A 13,865-nucleotide genomic window follows, 5' to 3' on the forward strand; every position below is an offset into this window, starting at 1 on the left:
ACCTGGCTCCTCCAGTATCCTGCCTTCCATCCCTGGGTGTGCCTGCTCGCCTCCCTCAGGCACCACAGGACAGGCCCTGCCCCACCAGCCTGGTTGTCACACTTGGCTCATCTCCCCATCCCTTGGGGAGCTGCCATCCCCCTCTGGGCCCTGACTGATTTTGCTACAAGGATACTTTTTTCCTGATGTCTTTGGGCTGTCCCAGCCCTGCAAGTTCTCTTATCCTCCCCAGTTACCTTTCTTTCATGCCCTGCTTGATGGGGGGAATTCAAGAATTAAAAGCCAGACACTGTTGTTGGAAAATGCCCCTGTTAACTTTCTTTTGCCAATCTGTTCTTGTGCTTTCATAAGACTGAGGATGCCAAAGATGAAGACTGTAACAAAGTATTTATTGAAGGTGTTACACCTTGACTTGAAGGTGTTACACAACTTGACAACCGTGTTGCCATTTTGCTGTTTTTTTGTTGCAGGTAGTTGAGGTGCTTGGGCGCTGGCTAGGCTGTGGGAGGCTTTCTAGTTATCAGGGGATGGAGGATGCCTTCTGCCTGCTTTGCTTTTCCTGGACATGAATCTGATAGAGAAGGTTCTTCAGGAAAAGGGAGAATAACTGGTCCCGTGACTGGTTCGGTCAAGTCTGGTTTGTTTACTTGAGTCTTTTCTCCATCACACGTGTGGGCAGATCCTACAGCCTTAGGAGGAGCTGGCCTTCTGTCTTTATGTTCATTTTGACTTTCTCTAAGGCTATAGAAAGTGATATCCTCATTTGAAGGGGGTAGAACTTTAACCCAGCCCACTGTTTTTTCCAGGTGTGGAGAAAAATGATTGGCATCTGAAGGGGAAGCCTGTTGATCCTGCATGGATTTTCCAGGTGTCTGATTAGCTTCCTGGTTTTCCTCTTCAGTGGCAGGATCCTAAATAACAAAGAATAAGCATTATCTAAAATAAAGCAATTCCAAATTCCCTCAGACATGAAGATTATCCTTCACACTAAGAATCTCTAGTCCTCCAAGACCAGCTACAGAGCAGAAGCTCAAATGATAAATGGATGTAACTACTTCTTGTGCCAGTGGAGATGGGTGCATGAAACTTGGGTAACTCCAGTAATATCCCCTTGCATTCCCTTTGTGATTTACAATTTCATTGTAGAGCATTCTGAACACATTCTGCAGGATTGTCTCTATACTCACTCTATTGCCTTTTTGTCCACCCAACAACAGTCTGTTTTATCACAAGAGAGATTTCTTCCTGATCTGGCCTTATCACTTTCTTGAAGCACATCTTTGTGAATAAGAAAACTTAAAAATGGCTAGGCTTTCAAAAGTTCAATACTTGTTCTCTAAAGAAGTATTACTCTTGCAATATTAAGATTAGATTAAGAAATACCTGCTGACTGTAGATTTCACAGGATATTGTGACAAACTGTTCCTCACGGCTGTTTACTACAGAGCCTTTGCAGAAACCGATTTTCTGTAAGAAGAAAATACAAGCATTTTTTCACATGGAGCCCTGATACTAAGCTCCTATCTTGTAAAATAAGTGATTATGAAAGGCTGAATAGTTATAGCTTCTAAGTGTATTTGTAGGGATAAACAGCTTGGGCAAATTTTTATTTTGGGATTGGCAACCTCACAAAGGCAGGCAGTGTTTTGATAAAGGCCTTGTGTTTGCAAAGGAGCGTTAGGTAACACAATAGCAAAACTAAGCTGACTACTTAAGGCCAAACTACAACAGCTTGCTTAAGTTCTCCTGCAGCAGAATATCCCTATGCAGGCAAGTTGTGTGTGGAACATAATATAATTTTCCACACAGAATCAATTTCATGCCATACTAGTGAAAGAAACCATGAAAAAAATGCTGTTTCTAGTAGTTGTGTATAGGTATATACATCTATGGGTATCATGGCTTGGATCTCATTTAAAATGCCTCTTGAAGTGTTACCTCATGTCAGCATGCCCATTTAGTCTTCCAATTTTTCTTACAATTTTTTCCTTTGTTCCTAAATGTTTTCCTTAGCTGACCTGATTGTAGTATGAATATACTCTTAATGCATTTCTAGTGATTTATTGTCTATGTCTGTTTCTTTGGAAGAAATCCTTTAGACTCATACACATTTTTTAAGGTGATATTTCTCCACCTTTTTCTGAATGGTATTTTTTTATTTTCTTTGCTTATGGACTTCTGAGAGTTCAGAACTTTTGCTGAAATGTTTCTCTATTCTAAAGGAGTCTGTAGACTTGCAAGACACTATAGAGCTATGATCCATAAAAAGATAACTGTGGGTTTTGGTTCTTGTCTGCAAAGAGCCAAGGAGATAAATACTAAATATTTTCTGAGTAATCATAGTATCTGGAAAACCAGTGTTTATGCAAGGAAAAGTACTTACAGCTACTTCTGGTGGAAGTGGCTCACACATTGAGATGTCAGCAACTGTTTCATCTTTGGAGCAAGATGTCTCCTGAATTAAAAACTCCACAAAATATGCAGGACCAATGACCCACTGTAAATGACAGACCAGTGGCAATTAGAACTTGTGCATGTGTCAGGAAGAATAAAGAATTTCTACTGACCTTGAAATATATTAAAAACTCCTGCTAGGTCTGGAAGGAACAGGTGATACTTGGGCATTACTGTTAGTTGTGTTACAGTGAATTTTTTTGCCAGTGCTGCTCTATTGCCTGGTCATTTTTTACCTCTTATATATGCACAATCTTAATAACTCATGGATTGGCATACTGGAAATCAGTTTCGATTTTGTCATGAGTTAGCATCCACATAGAACTACATAGCCAAAGACCCTCTTCAGTGTCTTGTTGACAATTTCTGGTTGTTTTAATTAACAGGATCATTTTACTATTTCTGAAATTTGGGTTAGAAAATGGAAGTGATTAAATAGTACACTGTAGTAATATCTGATGGTTTAGACAAAGAAGAAAAATCACTTTGCTATCTACACATACTGAATTTTAGAGAGACTAGGTAATACTGTGGTAAACAGAGAGGATTTAGCCATGAGATCATGAGCTCTCTGTTAGTCTAAAATTAGTTCTAAACCATGCTTATATGCATTCAGTGAATTACAGGTATGTATTGGAAGGTATGACTGTGCTTTATTAAATACTTTCTATTAGGGAATTGCAAATTCATGGTGGTGGAAGAAGAAAGAGTTAACAATGAAGCTTTTCTGAACTTTGGAGGCAAGTCTGTTCTTGACTTCTGCATTTCTTTTTGCAAGAAATGGAATCAGAGTCATGGATCATGAAGATCAGGAATATTCTGAATAGAAGGATTTTTGAGGGCTAAACCAAGTAGGATGAGCCTTGGCTTACCTGCATTGAAGCTCTTGTGACATTGAGGACAGAGAAGTAATGAGTTTGTTCACTCTCTCCATTGAACTTGGCAAGGCTTCGGGCAGCAGCCTCCAAGTATTCAGGCTTAGTTGGAGAATCATCAACTGGGCAGTCAGGACAAACTGACCAAATATATCTGCCTGGAACTTTTTATTGAAACACAACAGTGTTGTTAGACAAGACATAACCATAAAAGCATGTTGAAATTGTAGGTCACTGTAAATACATCTATGCCCCCAACCCTGCCCACTTGTCCTCCACTCCCCAGGAATAAGACTATGTGGTTTGCACCCCTCAGTAATTTTGAATCTCTATGTATTTACAGACCCATGAAAATGTTGCAGTGGAGGAAGACACTGAAGGAAAAATTCAACCTATTGACAGTGGGCTTGCTGGTTTTCCTTGCCTTTCACAAACCCACAAAAATTTTTTGGTTCAGAGGGTAAAAGCCCATATAGAGGCTCTGCTGAATGTCCCAGAGGTTAAAACAGTTATTAATGAACTCTTTTGAGCTGCATTACCTCCCTGGCCTTATGATCACTGACTTGAGAAAATCAGGGCAGCTGAAGCTAATGGAGATACTGCGGTGTCATAATTACATTTAAAATTTAAAGTAATGCTATTTGGCAAAGAATTTTTCCAGTTCTCTTATAAAGAGTATGTTAAAGACGTACCTGGTTGTAAAGTGCACTCATAAGTATTCAGATGAGCAATATTTCTTGCCTGATTAATATAGATAATTGCTTTGCATTGACCGTAAACCTAAAACAATATAAACATTTCGAAACAATTAATATTGCACCCTTTACTGATCATCTAGTACCTAGACAGGAGTGGTTCATTTTCTTCTTGCAATTATGGAATTCTTTTCAATACCAAAACCTTGTTAATACTCAAATGACAATGAAGCACATTTCCAAGCATCTCATTTAAAAATAAAAGGCCAGCTCATCTCCTGGTGTGATTTTGAGCTGTACAGATGCAATGCTTGACTGCTGGACAGCCTGCCCAGGGCCACTCTTCTGGCAGCTGAGAAGTGCCCAAGTGTCACAGGGTGCCCCTGGGTCTCTGTCCTGGGCTGAGTCTATGTCTGGAACTCAGAGAGTTTAAACCCAGACATAATTCAGTGTCTGGATCCAGTCACCTGTCTTCCATCTTCCCCCTTTTCCCTATAATCATAGGGATAGTGGTAGGAAGGACCATAAATCAGTTTTGTGGCAGAGTAGGGTCATCCTTGCACACAAAAAAATTAGGATTATGGCCGAAAAAAATACTGGCCTATTAATATCCATTGTGCTTTTGTATTTAGGAGTTGAAAGTATATTCTCTGAGAGCTTCTTAGATATTCCTGCATGTGTGCTCAAGGCCTCTGGACATTTCTTGGCTTCACTGAAGCCCTAAAAACCATATAGGCTTTGTGCCCTTTTCTGCTGAAAACACTGTAATGAGAAGTGAGCAGAATTCTTTTTATTTTTTCTAGTTTTTCATTGAAAAGTTAAAATTGATCGGCCTTAGAAGCAGTCCAGGAAAATTTAATCATAACTTCTTTATTTATATATATATGTGAACCTTTTTCCTTGTCATTCTTCATTTTCTAAGAGTTTTTTTCAGTTGTTCAGAGCAGTTTTGGTCACCTGTAGCAACAGTCTTGGGCCACTTTCTGTCTTTGCAGCTTATCTTGCTGAGCTTTCCTTTTTCTCCTATTTCAGTGCAATTTTTGCAAAGTTGTCAGAATAAAAGTGGAATTAAACTAAACCAAAAATCACATGTTGTATAAAAGTGTATTTCTTTTATTCCCTCTTTGACAGGCTGTCTTTAAAATAAACTCTTATAGGGTTGCTATAAAAAGTAAACCATTATTCTAAATAGTGTCCTAGCATGGCTATTTAGTTTGGTCTCTTTATTCGCTCTGGTCAAAAACTTTCTTTTAATTTTCACTTTTTAAAATAAATCTTACCAGTCTATAAACTGACTAGAAGGTACAGAGTAAAACTGTGGATATTATAAAATGGTCTTTGATTTTCTAGTGGGCTTTGTTGCCCACTAAAAATGCAAGTGTAGGGATTTTGCAGTCATCAGTAGTACCTGAGTAACTCATCATAGGTGAGCTTAAATAGAAAAATAAAATCCTTACGGTTGAATGAGCAGGTCTGGTGTTACAGTTCTTCCACAACTTTTTGCTGAGTACATGGCACTCAGTATCTACTACATCCAAGATGAGATAGAAGACAGAACCAGTGATCTCCTGAAAACAAGAAATAAAAGGGTCACATGCCAGTTTTGTATCAAACAAGGTAGGGACTCATAAAAAGGAGAGATGAAGAAATGGGAAACACACAGGTAGAATGCAGAGATGTCCTGAAAACTGAACACTCTCTGTGACAAAAGTGGCAAATCAGGTGAAATTCCGCTCTTGTTAGAACAGGCTTGGTCATGCAGCTAGCCAGCTTTACATAAAGAACAGTCCTTTGGTCAGTTTTAGTCTTCTGTTTCTGGTACCAACCAGAACCCAAGAATAATGACTAAACATGTTCATGTTTTCACTGTCAACTGCATTTTATTATCAGATTTGAAAGGTAAGTTATTTTGCCTGAAATAAGAATGAGATTGTAAATACCACAACTAATAAAAAACTGCTAACATGGAACATTCCCAGCAGGCATTAGGAAGAGAAATATCTTATTTCTTAGGGCAGTGTCTTCAAGTGTGGATGCTTTGCACTTGCTGTAAAGAGGCAAAGGCTGTGTTGATAGAGAAGCTTCAATATTCTCTCAGCTGTCAGGGAGTCCTGTGAGAGACCTTGCAGAGTCACATGGATGTCTCAGACTCACTTAAAGCTTCAGTCCAGTGCTTGAGTTCTGACCTGTGCTTAAGTCCAGAAACCTTTATTCAGTTCACTGCAGCACAAAGCAATTCAGGCACATCTTTCCAGGCAAGAAGTACAAGGAAGGACTAAAAATACAGTTCTCTATATCTAGTGCTTGCATCACGTAGTGCAGGAAGATGAGCTGCTGCATGGTGCAGCTCCTCATTCTGCTTCCACAGTAGAGATGGGTAAGCACCTTTCCAGCATATTTATCAAGGATACAGCTTAGCTGGATCATGTTTTATTTATATCCTTAGTGGAAAGCTGGAAAGAGGGCAGCTGTCATTTATACAACCTAAAGAACTTAGATGTGAGCGTTAGCTACGTGTTTAGACTGAGATTATGTCTTTGCTGAAGGGGGAGAAAAACCAAACTGAATGACAGCAGTGTTCATTCATCACTGCTTGACGCCATTGTGCAGAAAACAGTAAATGGCGCAAGAGACTTGTGGAAGTCTGGGACCAATATCTGTATCATTTTGGCTTTAGTTTTGGCCTCTGTTTAACAGTGACTAAATACCAGTCCATAGGGCCTATGAAGCTGGAGTGCTGCTGACTTTTTTGTCTTCATACTGCTTAGAAAACCACAAAGTGGTGTCTGCTCTGGAGTTCTGAGCAGATTCAGAGATACAAACTACTCTGATCACACCTATGGAGATCTGAGGGATGGTGATTTTATGTGAGCTCTACCATGTATACTAGTAATACTAAACCCTTTTAATATGAAAGGGCAAAATGAAAATAAACATAAGGAATTATTAAATTGTTTTGTTACCATTGTCTCTTAGTTCTATTCTTGCATATACAGCTTCTCATGCTTTCTGCTATTTTTTGCATTTTCATATTATCTTTTTTTTCCTAAGTCTTCTATAAAGTGATCTGGTAATGCCTTACACTGAGATCTCAGGGCTTGCTTACACTAATCCTGAGGTTTAATTATAAGTTTCATTTTGAAGGCTGTGGAAAGATCAAAAGTTATTTTGACAAAGAGTGACACTGAGGTGCAGCAGTGCTGTTTGTGCAGTGGTACAGCAATATCCCCACACCTGGCTGCAGAGATCCTTCTGTGGAAGGGACTAATCATAATTTTCTGTTTATGTACAGGATATTTAAATACCATGATGATAATTCTCTGTAATATGATAGCTAATACAGCTTAAATCAGTAAACACACAGTAAGACCAGTCAAAGAGTAATTGCTATTTGCTGAAAATGTGTTTTGGGGTAGTGCAGCATTTGGTAGAAGTTTGGAACTTTAAATATAACTTCTATAAGAAAAAAAGCCATCACTAAGACTATCCACATGAAGGAGAAATAGCCAAGAAAAATGTACATCTTTAAGGAGTCTTATATTTGGAATTGGTGACTTGAGCTTTCAAACTGGTTGACAAGGTGTTCTGGAGGCAAAAGGACACAAATACCTCGTTAAAGAAATTTTCTTATAATCAAATATGTGTGTTGTTAGATGGGTTTCCTCAGCTGAATAATGAATATTGATTATAAAGAGTAGTGATCTTAGAAACACTAAATACATCTAGGGCAGACCAAACTGTATTTCTTGTTGCCTATAGGTCTCTTGTATAACGCCAGCTCTAATAAGCAGATAAGTTTATTCAAAATCTACACATCTTTTGGTCTACCTGCTTCTGTATGTATCATTCTGCCCCAGGGAAAGGATAATTTGGGGCTTATTCAGAGCTCAGCAGATCACTGAAGATTTAATCATCCTTATTTTAATTTTCATTACAAGACCGTTATGCAAAGGCCTTTTGATATCTGCTTAGTATTGAATAAAAAGTTGTCTATCTTTCCATTGCCAAAAAGATCCCTTCCTCAGCACTGCTGGTGCCAGGCTGCAATGTGTGCTGGGCAAGCCAGAGGAGATGTGGCAGCAGGGTGACCTGGTGCAAGAGAAAGAAATAAAATATTTTGGCATGTTTTGTAATTTTGGTTAAGTGCCCATCAGTGAAGTTAATCATGAGTATCTTGTATGAAAGCAAGCTCTGTCCTACTTGCATATAAGTTAATAGCAGATGGCTCATTAGTTTCAATTAGAGCAAAGCTGAACCACAGGTTGCTTAAGGGCAGATTTGAATTTGAAGTAACTTTGAAAATATTTTATCCTCAGTACTACTTAAGAAAGTGAGAGAAAGGACCACTGACTGGTGCGCAGGGAAAAAAAAAACTTCTTAATTTTTTTGGAGAGGAATGGGAGGTGGCATAAGGTTGTTACTGTGCATGAACCCCTTGACATTGCTGACTGCTGCTTATGTACTCAGTCCCAGCAGCAGCAACCATGGGACAAAGGGCTTAGAATGTCTAGTTTGTTATTGCAATGTCTTGAAACACCTTATTTACATGATACAATAATAGATGAAAAAAAAAGAAATAATAAAAGTAAATAAGTAAATTAAACCTCCAGATGAAAAAAGTATGCTTGCTCTAAAGCAATAAGTTAAGTCTTTAGGAAATTTAGTGACAGACAAATCACAACCAAAGACCAAAATTCTCCAGTGTTGAGACATCTTTGGCACACACCTTTGGTGAAGGGAGAAGCAGGGAGATAGCAGAGGTGGTTTACAGCATGTCTGCACCCACCATACTGCACTCTAGGGTACTCATAGCGGGCTCTAATTATTGTCAATAGGAAATAGCCCCAGGAAGGAGTCTGAGTACCAAACTCTATGAAATAGCCCCAGGAAGGGGTCTGAGCACCTAACTCCCTGCCTGCTGATGTGGATTCTGGGCCAGCTCACCTGCATCATGTGGGAAAATTCTGAAGAGACCTGATCCAGTTGCTCAGTGGGCACATTCTGTCACCTGAGCAACGCAATATAGAGAACACAGTGAACAAAACACAGCAGAGCATCTTTAGCTGTGAGATCTCGGGTTGCTGGAGTCCACAGTGTGTCTGCAGGAACCATGTCCTTGTAAGAGCAGCAGGAAGAGGTGTCATATCCTTGCCAGCACAGATCTTTAAGCGTCTGGCAACAAGCCTAATTTTCTTTAGTGTTCAGAACTCAGCCTTTCAGGTAAGGTAAGCTTATGGGAAGTGAGCAGGCATTGCAGGGAATGCTAGCAGCAGGCTTCCATCGTGCCTAATCTGCTGCAGGCCCTTGTGAATTCATTCACATGTCCCTTGTTAGTGCCAATAGATTCAGTTATTGTAGCACAAAATTGTCATAAATTAAGCACACACAGAGAAATACGATACTTGAGGAAATGTGAGTGATATTCTGTAGGTATTTCCAGTGTATTTTTTGCCCTTGAACTGGTTTCAGGTTTCTTCTGGAGAATGAGTCATCTTTTAGAGGTCCGTAAAGGAATTCCTCGGTCCCAAGCAGGATGTGTTTACACCTGTTAGTGCTCATATCTTTTGTGCAAAACACACTATGACTTACTAGCCTTTGCACTCCAACTGCTCAAGGCAGTGGGAGGAAGGTGTAAAATGAAATTAAATCAGAGTAGTGGTGTTTCATATCAAATTTGAACTGATGCCTGGAGCCATTCCAAGGGCCTGCAGCAGAGAGTCATGACTGAGATTTGCTCTCTAATTGCCCACAGTGTGATGAAATTGTTTCTAGTCTGTGCATAAAGTTGACATGGCCTCTGGAGTCCTGTGAATAGAGCTCTGCGTTTGCCTTTGGAAATATTTCTTCATTCAAATAGATATTTCTGAGAAATAGACACAGGGAGGAACATATATTGAGCAAGAGGGTGACTTACCTGCGGCTGTTCTCGGGCGCTGGCAATCCTGTAGAGGCTGAGCACGTAGCCCTCCTCCCGGTCAGCGTTGATGTGGCGGAGAGCCAGGTCTGCAGCCTCCTCCACGGCGGCGTCATCGCAGCGGGGACAGAGCAGGGCAGCCCCTGCTCCTGGGGACGGAGGGGCAGCAGGGCAGGGACACAGCACCTGCATGCCAAAGAGCATCCAAGCAAGCCAAACCATCCTGCTTAGAGAGCCGGTGCTGCAGATCAGGGTGGTCAGTCAGGATGGAGGGGCTGAGACCTGAGTGAGATAACAGGCCTTTATAGTGAAGCTGTGTCTCTTTATAAACTTGTGCCCCCTTTTTATTGCATACTGACCATCACCTTTAAACCTACAGCTGCAACAGTAAACACTAAGTCAATGATTACAAGGTTTTACAGAAGTGTTGTTGCTCCCTCTGAGACCAGACAGCACTTTTTCCTCCTGGCTTTCCATCTCTAATTTGGACTTCACTGGGCAGATCATGCAATTTTGACCTCATAGCAAGGGATAAGAATACAAATACAAAGCTGCTTCCTTAAGAAACCAGATTTGCTTGAATAAATCTATGTGCAGAGCAGCTCTGGCTCCAGTTCTGTTCTGTCAATGATCCAGTTCTTCTGCCAAATAAAATGAAGACAAGGGTCTCAGTAATTTGAACAGAAAATGGATAAATGCCACAAGGTTGACTGATTTTGCACTTTGTATTTGTTAAATGACAGTTTTAAACAAATATATTGACTCTATTATATGCATTCAGTTTGGTTGTGATAGAAAGCTCAGTTTGGATTCATTCTGTGAGCATTTCTACTCGTCTGGATACCTACAGCTGAATGCTACCCCTTAGCCCTGGAGGCATTGACACCCCTCAAGGGTCATGGCAAATTCTTCCTGGAGAAACTTTAGTTTGAAATGACAGCAGTGTGCCTTGTGAATAACCTGTCAGGAACTCCATGCTGGAGACAAGGGGGAATAACTTTACAAGTAGCTTCTGTCTTGAAGATCTGGAGAAGTGACAGAGACCATTACTTGGGAGGATGCCAGTGAATGTCACTGGTTTTCTACTAAGGGGTAACTGCAGCATTTCACCTTGAAGGACACCAGAAGCTGGGTTACCATGTCCCTGGCTCTCATTTTTTTGTCATGGGATTCTGTGATTGCACCTTTCTGCTGGAGGACACCAAGTACCTTTAGTTTTGAAAGTTCTATTGAATGAGGAAGAAAAAGTGCAAGTGAAGAGCATAATTGTCTCTTCAATACTACTGTGATGTTTGGAGTAGTTAAAGATTTCTATATTGCCACTTTTTTTATTGTCTGTGTAAAGAATCTTAGCCCAGAAGTGTTTAAAGCATCTGGGAGATGGCAGAATGTGTTCCAGGGAATGTCCATTGAAAGCTGGGATTATAGATACAGCCCCAAGACCTGCAGCAGCACTGGACCTGAAACTCCTCTAGAACTTTGCTTGGTGGCAGAGGTGCAAAACCCTGATAGCAGGACAGAAGGGGCACATGGCTGTTAGAGTGAGCTCCTCTTGTGTTGGGTGAGGGATAATGCACAGTCTGTGTCCCAGAGGGATGGGATACAAGGGGTGAATGTTGGGAAACATTGCTGTAGCCATAGTACAGGAACCGCAGCAGCAGCAATGCAGACTCACTCCCATTGTTCCTTGTGCCTGGGGCTGCTTCCCCTGCAGCTAAAGGATAATAACTCATTTTCTTTATCCTTACAGTGCATGGCATTTCTATGGAGATGGGTGCCAGTTAGTACTGGCTGTGTCGGTGCTTCTTATAATAGGGGATTGTTATATCCCTGACTCTGTTCTTTGTACTCTTCCTGTGCCTGGAAAGGAAAAATTCCTCTGTTGAAGTGGTGACCTCAAAACATGGGCACAGCTGGGAAATCCGAGCATGTTCAGCCAAAGCAGCACATGAAGTACATGAGCTTTTGCAAAACAGGGTCTGAAAAAGCTGAAAAACATTGTCAGCTAGTGATGCAGACCTGGCAAAATTCTTCATGCTGCATTTCAAGGGAGGGGGCATTTGTATTTCATCTACCACCATTTCATATGTCTCATTGCCCAGAGAATCGACTGTTAAATACTGACTCTGTTACTAAGGCCCAGGTGCATGAAAATGGGGCTATACTGGTGGGAGACAAAGTGATTGCTTCAAAGCAGTCATGGAAAACAGATCTGTAAGGGGGCACGATGTGTCCTTAAGAGGACAAGGGCTAAGGAGAAAGAAGAAGAGGTGCAGCTACCAAAATGGAATGCACAGAGAAAATTTGTTTCTTCCTGTTTTAGAAAACAAGGGATTGGTTTCACCATAGAAGAACATCTGTGAGTATGGAGCTTGCAAATGTTTCTGCTACATATCTTTGCTTTATGTGGTTTGAAAAGGCAACAAGAAAATGCAGCATTTCTGGATTTCAGGGATCCCCAGGGGTAGGGATCCCTTCTATAAACATTGTTTCTGCCATCAGAAAATTTTGTCTCTTCTATAAATTAGTTCCTATTTAATTATATAGAAGACAATATCTATCGTTTAGTAATGGTGATTCCTAGTTTTGAAAAGTCTCATGTATCTGGTGTCACAGTGATGCAAAACAGAATAGTTGCAGTTTCTCTGTGATGTGTCTCATGCAGTGAGATCGGAAGACCTCCTATCTTACTGCATTAAGAGATTTCTACAGCTTAATACTTGCACTTTTTGAAGGAATGGCTGCCTGCAGGTTATACTGTAGTCACTGCTCTACAGAGGAGCAAAAACTCCCTGAGCCACTGACCGGCTGTGGCTGGTGCAATTGCCCACAACATGCTTCCTGCAAAACTCAGCATTTGCTTGAAATGTGAGAGCAGCTACCTTCACAGGCAGAGCTTGCCCTCAGTGTGCTGCCATCACATTAGGCTGTGGTTTATAGAGTCTGATTTTCCTTTCCTTACACACCCAGCTGAAGCACTGGTGCAAGTGCCGATGACTTTTCCCTTCTCTATTGATAGAGCAGAGCAGACCCTCTCTGTATTGTGAGCTGTTGCACTATCACCAAGAGCAAGTGTTAGTTGTGTTGCTTACTGAGTTCTGGATGCTTGTAACTAGGAGAACAGGACAGGTTATTTGAAAGAGTTCAGAAATGACATGTGTTCTGCAATTTTTTGCTGCCTGCATGATAATTATCTTGTAGCAAGTGCTGTTCCTGGTTAAACATTCATGACTGTCTTTGAGACTGTTCCCCAGGGCCTGCAGAATTCCAGTCTGGCTGGCAGTAAAGATCCTTCTGGCCCCAGCCCCTTATTAATTCTCTACCTAGAATAGATTCTGCCTCTAACATGTGCCAGAAATTCAGGGAAGATTTGACTGCTAGGACAATGGTAAATTGCCATCATTGTCAGGGTCCTGTTATATGAGATACATGCCCGTCATATATTTTTTATTCCCTTGAATTGGTATTTCCTCATATGCACACAGACCATGCAGGATCCCACGATTGTACTGCACCTGTGTGTCTGCTGGAACACAGACAAGACACATGTATTTGGCTGCAGGGATTGATGCTTTCAGCCTGCCAGCAATGAGTGTCCTGACTCTCTGTTCTTTTCATAGATATGGATGCTCTTGTGCCATGTCCAAAAGTTTTAAGGTACTTCTGATGGATATCATAAATAGGCACATGGTAGGAAACGTTATAGGTGGAAGGGAAAAGTACTTTTTTCCTGCCACTTCTTTAGTGCTATTGGTGTGTGATCAAAAGGGAGGACTGACCTGATTTTCTACAGTGCTCAGCACCCACACATCCCAGTGAAGCTGATGAGAAGTGCAGGAGCTTAGTGTTTTTGAAATCAAGCCCAGAATATGACTCATAATGCTGTGAAGGAGATACTTGACAACTAAATGAAAATATATACGGATA

General features: G+C 40.8%; 1 protein-coding gene across 1 annotated transcript; it reads right to left on the reverse strand.

Moving 5' to 3' along the window:
- Nucleotides 1–367: 367 nt before the first annotated feature.
- On the reverse strand, nucleotides 368–10,272 carry FETUB (fetuin B). The gene is made up of 7 exons (XM_039713738.1): nucleotides 9,939–10,272; nucleotides 5,482–5,592; nucleotides 4,022–4,109; nucleotides 3,327–3,493; nucleotides 2,384–2,497; nucleotides 1,384–1,467; nucleotides 368–911 (listed from the first exon to the last, which is right to left on the reverse strand). The coding sequence occupies exons 1-7, from the start codon at nucleotides 10,158–10,160 to the stop codon at nucleotides 495–497; spliced, it is 1,203 nt and encodes a 400-aa protein (XP_039569672.1). The 5' UTR covers nucleotides 10,161–10,272; the 3' UTR covers nucleotides 368–494.
- Nucleotides 10,273–13,865: the final 3,593 nt, after the last annotated feature.

The sequence above is a fragment of the Passer montanus genome, unplaced genomic scaffold, assembly GCF_014805655.1.
Source record: "Passer montanus isolate IOZ18808 unplaced genomic scaffold, ASM1480565v1 scaffold29, whole genome shotgun sequence".
In the NCBI taxonomy this organism is placed as follows: Eukaryota; Metazoa; Chordata; class Aves; order Passeriformes; family Passeridae; genus Passer; species Passer montanus.

What these genes read in the sequence shown, in the direction of transcription:
- FETUB (XM_039713738.1), bottom strand. Translation starts at nt 10,160, where the DNA reads ATGGTTTGGCTTGCTTGGATGCTCTTTGGCATGCAGGTGCTGTGTCCC. An exon ending in CCAGACCTGCTCATTCAACC is followed by an intron (nt 4,110 to 5,481) that starts GTAAGGATTTTA and finishes ATATTGTTTTAG; the next exon opens with GTTTACGGTCAATGCAAAGC. An exon ending in GTGAAATCTACAGTCAGCAG is followed by an intron (nt 912 to 1,383) that starts GTATTTCTTAAT and finishes TTTGTTATTTAG; the next exon opens with GATCCTGCCACTGAAGAGGA.